This window comes from Dendropsophus ebraccatus, chromosome 3 (genome assembly GCF_027789765.1).
Source record: "Dendropsophus ebraccatus isolate aDenEbr1 chromosome 3, aDenEbr1.pat, whole genome shotgun sequence".
In the NCBI taxonomy this organism is placed as follows: Eukaryota; Metazoa; Chordata; class Amphibia; order Anura; family Hylidae; genus Dendropsophus; species Dendropsophus ebraccatus.
Genome location: NC_091456.1, coordinates 197,428,020 through 197,439,436, shown reverse-complemented (window position 1 = coordinate 197,439,436; position 11,417 = coordinate 197,428,020). Strand labels below are relative to the sequence as shown.

Here is an 11,417-nt window from a genome sequence, read left to right as displayed (position 1 = left end):
ACAGCCCTCCTGGCTGAGTTGGACAGGGCTGCTGATCTTGCGGAAAACCGCAACGTGTCTGCAGAAGCGTCAGCTAAAAAAGATGCAGACTTTTTTAACCGAGGCAGGGAAGCTAACAGATTTGCACTAGATTCCCCTGATTGCAACCCTTCCTCTAACTGTGCCAACCATACTAGCATGGACCTGGCCACTCAGGTGCCTGCTATGCTTGGCCAGAAGGACTCAGCTGCTGCTTCCCAGGTTCTCTTTAAAAACCCGTCCGCTTTTTTATCCATAGGGTCTTTCAAGGTACCCAAGTCCTCAAAAGGCAGGGAACCCTTTTTTGACACCTTTGCAATAGCCACATCTATTTTCAGGGGGTTGGTCCCAACCCGGATGTTCTGAATCGTTGAAAGGGTATTTGATTTTTACTGCCCTAGGCACAAACCCTTTCCTGTCCGGTTTGGACCATTCCCTCTTAATAAGAGCTGAGATACTTCTATGGACTGGGAAAACTGTTTTCTTTTTCTCTTCCAGCCCCCCAAACATGATATCCTGCACTGATTTTGGAACCACTTGCTTCTCCAGTTGCATGGTAGAGCGGACCTCCTTCACTAAAAAGTCCACGTCCTCTAAGGGGCATAATGGCTTCCCCGTTGTGTCTTCCTCTGGAATGTTTGACTCTTCTGAACCAGAGTTGTTATTCTCTGCTTCCCCCTCCAATTCATGATCAGACTGTGCCGCACCTGAATGCGAGGCACCTGCATTCAATGCCGGGGGAGCTACTGCCGCTGGGACTACTTTTAAGGAGCTCTGTATTTCTTCCTTAATCATTTCCCTATAACCGGAAAAATATACACATATTCAGCCATCTGCTGACTAACAATAAGGTCAGCAAACAACACCAGCATAATTTCAGGGCTATTTTATGAGGGAACACTCACTTCATAGATGCTAGCAGTCTGCCCTTACAAATCCTACACTCTTTCCTGGTACTCCTTGAGGATCTCTTAGGCTCATCCTCCTAAAGATACATTACATCCATTTAATCATGTAAATCTTGTTTTACCTTAAAGAGGCAACTCTCAGCACGCTGGTACCCTGGGTTTCTCTGCTGGCCCCGCTACTTCCTTCTTCTCACTCATTGTTCACCAACTGCCAGTGACCGGCCTCCTCACCACCACACCGCACACCTGCCTCACTGACCTCCGGAGCGTTCCTCACTGAAGAACCCCCGGCGTCTGGCGTCACTTCCGGCGCGCGACGCGGCTTCCAGAACCTCCCGACGCGTCACCGCACGTCACTTCCGGAAGTCCCGGAGCTAGGCCGCAATGCCTCCCAGCAGCTTCCCGTTTATCGGAACCCCTCCGCGTCACCGCGAGATGTTTTCCGGGGTTCCAATGCTCCGGCCTCTGACTGGTTTGGGTTCCTCAGTCACCGTGGTGAGTAGGTCTTAGGCCGAACTATGGCCTCTAGAGCGTCCCCCTTAGCCTTTCCACGGCCCCAGGGAATAGAGGGAGCTCCGGTCTAACTTGACACGTCGTCTCCAGGCTTCCCGCAGGGACAGGAAAACCACTGAGGAAGAGGAGGGCCTGCTCTTTTATATCTCTAGGTTTCCTGTCCCTGTGGGGGTGGAGTCCCTCTCTCTGGTTGGTGCTGTCATGTCGAGGGGGAAAATACCGCTAGCTGTCATACAAGGACCGGTAGACATCATGTCCAGTAGGGCCACAGCCGTAATCGCTGATCATGGAGGCTCCGCCAACTACTGAAGGTGAATGGTCCCCAGGCTCCCTGCTCCTGTACTGTGTATGCATGGCCACTAACTATGCAGAGGAAGCCACTGCCGCCCACTCAGGACCTGTGTCATCTGTCACATCATCATAACCCTATATATATATATAGATCCACATGAGATGGAGGGAGAGGAGACTAAGGTTTAAAAGAAACATTTTATTAACAATTGATGAGAAGTTTGGAGCTGCGGTATATGATATCTGTATTACCGCCAAATCTCCTCTGTACATGGGGAATACATAGCTGTGGTATCCGGCTTCTATCTGCTTTCTGGAGAACAGACATCTGACTGATCACTGAGCGATCTAAGTTGGCTTGTATCTTTCCGCGCAAAACATTTTCCACATTTATCAAATGAATATGGCTACTCCCCTGTGTGAGTTCTTTCATGTACAGTGAGGTCTGATTTGGTAGAACATTTTTCACATTGTGAACATGGAAATGGCTTCTCTCCTGAATGAATTCTTTCATGTCTATTAAGAACTGATTTGTTAGAAAAGCATTTTTCACATTGTGAACATGAAAATGGCTTATCTCCTGTATGAATTCTTTCATGTCTATTAAGAACTGATTTGTTAGAAAAACATTTTCCACATTGTGAACATGAAAATGGCTTCTCCTCTGAGTGAATGTTTTGATGTCTAACAAGTTGATCTTTCCTCGTAAAATATTTTCCACATTTATCACATGAAAATGGCTTCTCCCCTGAGTGAATGTTTTGATGACTGATGAGTTTTTCTTTCCTCGTAAAATATTTTCCACATTTATCACATGAAAATGGCTTCTCCCCTGAGTGAATGTTTTGATGTCTAATAAGTTTATCTTTCCGTGTATAACATTTCCCACATTTTTCACACTTAAATGACTTCTCTCCTGTGTGAGTTCTTTTATGTACTGTGAGGTCTGATTTGGTAGTATAACATTTTCTACATTGTGAACATGAAAATGGCCTCTCTCCTGTATGAATTCTTTCATGTCTATTAAGAACTGATTTGTCAGAAAAACATTTTCCACATTGTGAACATGAAAATGGCTTCTCCCCTGTGTGAATTCTTTCATGAATCAAAAGCTTTGATTTCTTAAAAAAACATTTCCCACATTTATCACATGATAACGGCTTCTTTCCTGAGTGAATGTTTTGATGTCTAATAAGTTCATCTTTCCATGTATAACATTTCCCACATTTTTCACACAAAAATGACTTCTCTCCTGCGTGAGTTCTCTGTTTAATAAAATGTGATTTGTCAGAAAAACCTTTACCACATTCTGAACATGAATACTGCTTCTCTCCCGTGTGAATTCTTTGATGCCTAACAAGATTTGATTTACGAGCACACAATTTTCCACATTCTGAAAAGGAAAATTTTCCATTACCTGTGTGAATTCTTTGATGTTCGACAAAATCTGATTTCTCAGTAAAACATTTCACACATTCTAAACATGAAAATGGCTTCTCCTTATTTTGCTTAGTAAGCTGTGATGAATCAGTAGATGGGACTGGTATATAAGGATCAGATGACAGATCGATGCTGTGAGGGGCTGAGGGTAGATCTGGGGTAATAGAATGTTCTTCATATGTATCTTGTGTGATAGGATTCTCTGCTTTATAACCTGAATATATCAGATTTCCCTCTGATCTCCGGGTACAGTCACCTGACAATAGAGAAGAGATAAATTTTGAGTAATAACCTTAGAAGATTTATACTTAGACGTTTATGTGCAGCATCTTGTCCAGAATGTGACATCATCCCATCATCCTACATTGTGGAACCCTTCCGTCATCCTGCATCGTGGAACCCTCCCGTCGTCCTGCATCGTGGAACCCTCCCGACGTCCTGCATCGTGGAACCCTCCCGTCGTCCTGCATCGTGGAACCCTCCCGTCGTCCTGCATCGTGGAACCCTCCCGTCGTCCTCCATCGTGAAACCCTCCCGTCCTCCTCCATCGTGGAACCCTCCCGTCGTCCTACATCACTACCATCAACACTTATGGTGATACCAGCATATTCCCAACACTAGACAACTAATCCTTTCCGCTCTGTTACAAGTAATGTGCAGCGTCTTCAGGAATCCATCATCTTTTCCCTCACTGTGTATAGAGACAACTTGTTCCCAGTCTCCTTATCCCTCTTACACTATCAGTGTAGCATGCGTTACAAGGAGCAGGGACACCTATCTCTGACAAATGTCTATGCTTCCTGGCACATTTTCAATGGTGCCCCCATGTTATTTAGAGGCCTTAAAAATCTAATCCTGACAAACAGAAAAAAAAATCACTTGTTTACTGAGACTACTGTGTATGTGCATATATATATATAAATATATATATGTGTGTGTGTGTGTGTGTGTGTGTCATTAGTGACGTCCATGCAGTCCTTGTCTTTAGTGCAAAATAATAAAGTATATATGTGGCCCAGGGTAATATTGACTATTACTGTAAAAGGGTTAATAAATGACCTAAGTATGGCAGTTAGGGTGCCAGTAGTGACAGCAGTGAAGCAGTTAACAGGCAGATGTGTGCTGTGCATGCTGGGAAAGAGGGGAGGATCACACAAGGATCTTGTGTGGAGATTCAGTCAAAATGTGTGCTATGAGGTAAAAAGAAGCAGGATTCTGTTGTGTGAAAAAGACAGAAATGAACAAGAGATTCTGTGGTACTGTGAGGTAAAAACACACAGAGAAAGTCAGATTTATATGAAAAGCCAAAATAACATTACAGTCCAGGATTTACCATAGGGAGAGAGAGGGACCAGGATTTACCACAGGGAGAGAGGGGGAGACCGGGATTTACCACAGAGCGAAAGGGAGACCAGGATTTACCACAGGGAGAGAGGGGGAGACCGGGATTTACCATAGGGAGAGAGAGGGACCAGGATTTACCACAGAGCGAGAGGGAGACCAGGATTTACCACAGGGAGAGAGAGGGACCAGGATTTACCACAGAGCGAGAGGGAGACCAGGACTTACCACAGAGCGAAAGGGAGACCAGGATTTACCACAGGGAGAGAGGGAGACCGGGATTTACCACAGAGCGAGAGGGAGACCAGGATTTACCACAGGGAGAGAGGGAGACCAGGATTTACCACAGAGCGAGAGGGAGACCGGGATTTACCACAGAGAGAGAGAGGGAGACCAGGATTTACCACAGAGCGAAAGGGAGACCGGGATTTACCAAAGGGAGAGAGAGGGACCAGGATTTACCACAGGGAGAGAGAGGGACCAGGATTTACCACAGAGCGAGAGGGAGACCGGGATTTACCACAGGGAGAGAGAGGGAGACCAGGATTTACCACAGAGCGAAAGGGAGACCAGGACTTACCACAGGGAGAGAGGGAGACCGGGATTTACCACAGGGAGAGAGGGAGACCGGGATTTACCACAGGGAGAGAGGGAGACCGGGATTTACCACAGGGAGAGAGGGACCAGGATTTACCACAGAGCGAGAGGGAGACTGGGATTTACCACAGGGAGAGAGAGGGACCAGGATTTACCACAGGGAGAGAGGGAGACCGGGATTTACCACAGGGAGAGAGAGGGACCAGGATTTACCACAGAGCGAGAGGGAGACTGGGATTTACCACAGATAGAGAGAGAGGGACCAGGATTTACCACAGGGAGAGAGTGGACCGGGATTTACCACAGGGAGAGAGGGAGACTGGGATTTACCACAGGGAGAGAGAGGGACCAGGATTTACCACAGGGAGAGAGGGAGACCAGGATTTACCACAGGGAGAGAGGGAGACCGGGATTTACCACAGGGAGAGAGGGAGACCGGGATTTACCACAGGGAGAGAGGGAGACCGGGATTTACCACAGGGAGAGAGAGGGACTAGGATTTACCACAGAGCGAGAGGGAGACCAGGATTTACCAAAGGGAGAGAGAGGGACCAGGATTTACCACAGGGAGAGAGAGGGACCAGGATTTACCACAGAGCGAGAGGGAGACCAGGATTTACCACAGGGGGAAAGGGAGACCGGGATTTACCACAGAGCGAGAGGGAGACCGGGATTTACCACAGAGAGAGGGAGACCAGGATTTACCACGGAGCGAAAGGGAGACCGGGATTTACCAAAGGGAGAGAGAGAGACCAGGATTTACCACAGAGCGAGAGGGAGATCAGGATTTACCACAGAGGGAGAGACTGAAGCCCAGTGGGAAGCAGAGGGTTTTACAGGAAAGGACTGAAATGGCCCCCAAATGAAACGAATGTGAATAGGGCCACATGGGCAGGTGCCTTTCCCCCTCCTTCTATCTACAATACAGCTGGTTATATGGTGGTATCCCCTAGCAACATAATGTATTGGTATGCGCCGCTCCACCTATGGTGGGGGCACACTTGGTTTAACCTTTTCTGGAAGTTTCCACAGGTGCCAACTTACTTGGGCATGTTTCGGTCATCGAATCAGCTGATTGGACATTAGCTGTTCGGCGGGAAAGAAGAAGTTGCATATAAGCCGGCGTTCTGCAGCTTTTTCCCAGTTCGGCGAGATCAACAGGAGAAGAAGCAGCTGAGAGGATCTTCGGGGTCAAGACGAGAAGCAAAGACGTCCCACCCTCCCACCCTTCACTTTTGCTGCTGTCGCTGGCTTTATTTGATGGTGGGTCACCCTGCTTAGGCTGGGGGGACAGGTATTCTATTCAATTTATGAATTGCTTTTAAGGTTATTTATTTAAATGTAGTTGATTATTTATTAATTCACATTCAAGGTTTATTCATTATTTATTAAATATTTATTCACCAAGTTGGTAACCATAAATAAAGCCGCGGCCTTTTTATTCCAGTTGTTGTCAGTGTGTTTCTTTTGGGGTAAGGACTACATGCCCATGATAAACACAGGTACCTGATACTTACCCTCCCTATGTGAAGAAGCATTTCAACATTGTTCTCATTTATGTTTTATTGCTGATGGAGTTTTACTGTATGGAGAATGTAGCAGAATAAAAGCTGTCTAACCTCACTACAATGGAGTCTGCCTAACAAGTGTGATAGAGAGAAGATACACTTAGAAGACCTGACACAGCACCCCATTCGATTTCCTCAGAATCCCAAAGAGCTCACACCACCACACGCTGCCATATCATAAGAGTGGCGTGTGGATAACATATACATACCTGTCCACACTCCCTGCAGAGCAGGTCTCTGAAGTGACAGGTCAGTCAGCCAATCACTGCCCGCAGCGCTGTCCCATCAACAATGGCCTGTCACTTCAAATAATGGCTCTGACGTTCCAGTGGTGGCTGCGGGCAGAAGCATCGGCGAGCTTGTCATTGTCTTTATTACACAAAACAATTATCAGCTGTACTTGGACGATTATGGTCCCTTCAGGCCGATAATTGTTCAGCGTAAAAGGTCATGTTGCAAATCAACCATCAGCTGACATGCACAATGTCGGCTGATCGTTGATTTAAAGCATAACCTAAAATCCTGATAACAATAGCGGCAGTCTGCTGGCCGTTTCTCCGTGTAATAGGAGCGGAGGCAGCTATCTCCAATGGGCCACCTGGAGCCGATCTAATCTAAAGATCATCCAGGCAGCCCCTCCTGAAGCCCGTGTATATTATATCCCTTGGTGGGCTTTGAACCCAGGACCCAGCGCTGCAAGGCTACACTGCTGACCACTGAGCCACCGTGCTGCCCTTTGGGAAGAACCATTACTAAAACTCTCTTTAACCCCTTAACGATCGCAGGCGTAAATGTACGCCCCCGCAACCCGTGCCTTAACGCAAATGGGCGTACATTTACGCCCGCTGTTTACCCGATCGCTGTGTGTACACACGCAGCGATCGGGTAAAGATGGCTGCTATTATACATAGCAAGCCATCTCTGCTCATCGGCACGGCGGGGTGATTTACACCCCCCGTGCAGACAATCGCTGCTCTTGGCTGATCAGTAAGGATCAGCAAATAGCAGCTAAAAATAGCTTTCCGGGTCATCTGTGACCCGGAAAGCAATGGCGATTGGTGCTGTCCGAGCCAGCACCAATTGCCATTAGTGTGTATAGTAAAGGTGGCCATGGTGCCACCTACCAGATCGTCGCGATCTACGTCAAAAATAAATATTTTTCTTTGGTCTGCGCCCCTCAGTTAGTTGACGTGTGCAGACCAATTGTGTGTGGTGTACGTGCACCATACTCACCTGATCCTGGCGTCCTGAGCAAAGATTCCGGAGCCGCAGTGGTCCCACGTCGTCCTATTATCCCCGTCGTCTATCTTCGTCAGTTTCGGTCCAGGTTCGTGCTGCTACTACCCCCTAGCGGCTGATCAGTGTATATTGTACACTGATCAGTAGCTTGGGTTTGCAGGTAGTTTTTTTTTCCGCGCCCAACTGCCGCTGAGTGCTGATCAACTCCCCCTTTTGGGCGTAGGGGTTTTTATCCACTCCTTATTGGAAAAAAAAAAACATTTTTTCCTCATATCCTACCGCCACTGTCTGCTGATAAGTACCACACTTAAGTGCGGTATTTATCAGCAACTCCTTTTTTGGTGTAGGTTTCCTTTTTTGCTGTAGATTCCTGGCTTTGTAGCACGAGCAGGAATCCAAATTGACCCCTCAGGCTTCACAGAAATAGACTTTTTCAAGCTCTATTTTTTTCTATTTTGATCTTTTTCAAACAAATTTGTACGCGCACCAATTTATAGCCCAAAACCGCTCCTCTTCTTTTGCTAGGCCCATAGCGTGGACCCCTGTTGATGCAGCCAAAATGGAAAAATTTGGGGGGGCTTCTGCTGCACATGGGCCTAGTAAAAAAAAAACACAAATCGGCATTAGTGGAGTGGGGATACTATATATAATACCCCACTTTATAGTATGGCCATGGCGCGGTTTCAATTCGAAGCCCTCCTAAAATTCTTACATTATAACGACAATGCAAGGTGCCCCCCGCGAAATGATCCCTCATATAACAAATACATCTCAGTGGATGAGTCTCTCCTAAGCTTCAAAAGGAAGACTCCATTTCCGCCAGTACCTTCCCAATATGAGATCGCGGTATGGCGTAAAATTATACCAACTCTGTGATCAGGGTACACTTACAGATTTAGGCTATGTTCACACTGCGTATATTTGAGGCTGTATTTGGTCCTCAAGTCAGATCCTCATAGCAACCAAAACCAGGAGTAGATTGAAAACACAGAAAGGATCTGTTCACACAATGTTGTAATTGAGTGGACGGCCGTCATTTAATGACAAATATTTGCTGTTATTTTAAAACAACGGCTGTTATATTGAAATAATGGCAGTTATTTACGTTATATGACGGCCATCCACTCAGTCTCACCATTGTGTGAACATAACCTTTCTGTGTTTTCAATCCACTCCTGGTTTTGGTTGCTATGAGGCCTGAAATATACAGCCTCAAATATACGTAGTGTGAACCCAGCTTTAGAGTATATGAGGGTAGGGACACCCAAATCCAACCCCCAGAATGCCCCCATCCTCAAAGTTAGTGGGAACTGATCTTCCCACTGCTGGATAAAGCTTATCACCTGTACGTTGATAACTTTTATACCAGCATCCCCCTGTTTCGGTCCCTCGGTGCCCGAGCTACTGTAGCTTGTGGCACGATCCGGAAAAATCGAAGCGGCCTCCCAATTCATCTGGTAAGACAACCGATGCCAAGGGGTGAGAACAAGGCCTTTGCCTGTGAAAATATGTTGTTGGTCAAATATGGCAAGGACATCACGTTTGTCCTTATTTTCACAGATATAGTACCCCCCTGTCCCTAACCATGGTACCACAACCGTGGCGCACAAACCTGATTGTATTCTAGACTACAATCAGTATATGGGAGGAGTTGATCTCTCAGATCAAGTCCTCAAACCATATAACACCACGAGGAAGACCAGAACGTGGTACAAAAAGGTGGTCGTATATCTGGTACAGACAGTACAACGCTTTTGTGCTGTACCGATGTGCCCGCCATCTAGGGAAATACCTTGAATTCCAGGAAGCAGTAATAAAAGCCCTAATATTTGGCAGCCATGGAGAGGGCCCCAGCGCTTCTGGATATGAAGGATCCCGTATCGTACAAGGAAACATTGTCCAGGTGACGTCCCCCACACTGGAAAACAGGGGAGATCCCAAAAGAAGTGCAGAGTGCGGCGTAACAGGGGGATCAGGAGGGACACCATTTTCCAGTGTGACACCTGTCCTGATCACCTCAGCATACAGGATCGCTTCAAGGCGCACCACACCTCATTGGAGTTGTACATTTTCTAAATTCTTTCCCTTATTCCTATTTCAGGGGTCACGTTGATCCAGGGATTATTCTGATTGCCATTTTGGAAGGAATTTTTCCCCTGTGATGAGGCTACTGTCGTCTGCCTCACAAGGGGTTTTTTGCCTTCCTCTGGATCAACACAGGTTGAATTTGATGGACACCTGTCATTTTCAACATTATGAACTAATAATTGGCCTAATACCCCCAAATAAATTAGAATTGTCCCTTTTCCCCAGCTAAATAGGTATGGCCGCCATTCCCATTAGAGGCTTGCCATGTTTCATTTGCACAGCCCCTGTGCTGCTAAGACAGTGAAACCCCCCCACAAGTGACCCCATTCAAGAAACTACACCCCATTAAGAATCTAACAAGGGGGGCAGCAGGGATATGGACCCCTTGGCAATGGGCACATTTGTTGAAAGTAAAAAAAAAAAATTATTTTTTATTTTCACAGCACATGTTCTACATATGTGCCAGTCACCAGTGGGGTTCATTAGCTCACTGCTCCCCTTGTTAGATTCCTTGAGGAGTGTAGTTTCCAGAATGGGGGGGGGGGGGGTTCCACTGTTCTGGCAGCACAGGGGCTTTGTAAATGCGACATCGTCTTCATCCTCCACTCCAGCCTCTAAATGGCGCTCTGTCTCTTTGGAGGCTCGTCCTGTGCCCATATGGCACATTATGTCCACATGTGGCGTATTTTCGTACACAAAACGTGTAGGGTAATTTCCCCTCTTTTAACCCCTTGTGGAAATGAAAAAAAATCAAGGCTTTTACATTAAATCATTGATCTAGTCTTGATTTTTTTCATTTTCAAAAGGAGTTAAAAAGAAAAAAAAGGAAATGTGTAGAGAAAATTCCCGAGTACAGAAATACCCCACATGTGGACATAAAGCGCCATGTGGGCGCAGGGCAAGCCTCCGAAGGGAAGGAGCGCCATTTGGATTTTGGAGGCTGGATTTGGCTAGAATGGATGATGAACGCCATGTCGCATTTACAGAGCCCTCGTGCTGCAAAGACAGTGAAAGCCCTCTACAAGTGACCTTATTCTGGAAACTGCACCCCTCAAGGAATCTAACAAGGGGTGCACCGAGGATATGGACCCCTTGATGACGGGCACATTTGTGCCGTGAGAGTGAAAAAATGAAAATTTTCACTTTCACATGACATTGTACCACATTGTGTCCATCACCAGTGGGGTCTATATGCTCACTGCACCCCTTGTTAGATTCCTTGAGGGGTGTAGTTTCCAGAATGGGGTCCCTTGTGGGGGGTTTCCAGTGTTTCAGCTATATGAGGGCTTTGTAAATGCGACGTGGCCCTTAAAATCCATTCCAGTGAAATCCAGCTTCCAAAAGCCAATTGGCGCTCCTTCCCTTTGGAGGCTCGTCCTGCGCCCGCTTGGCACTTTATGTCCACATGTGGGGT

The 11,417-nt window shown here is 46.6% G+C and overlaps 1 protein-coding gene across 2 annotated transcripts in view; it reads right to left on the bottom strand.

Annotated features, from left to right (window-relative positions):
- Window positions 1-1,950: 1,950 nt before the first annotated feature.
- Window positions 1,951-11,417, bottom strand: part of LOC138786721 (zinc finger protein ZFP2-like) — a 380,133-nt gene continuing 370,666 nt past the window's right edge. For both annotated transcript variants that reach the window (XM_069963729.1, XM_069963730.1), the window contains exon 6: window positions 1,951-3,426. In XM_069963729.1, the coding sequence (XP_069819830.1) occupies window positions 2,138-3,426 (1,289 nt within the window). In that variant the 3' untranslated portion in view covers window positions 1,951-2,137. The remainder of the gene's footprint in view (window positions 3,427-11,417) is intronic.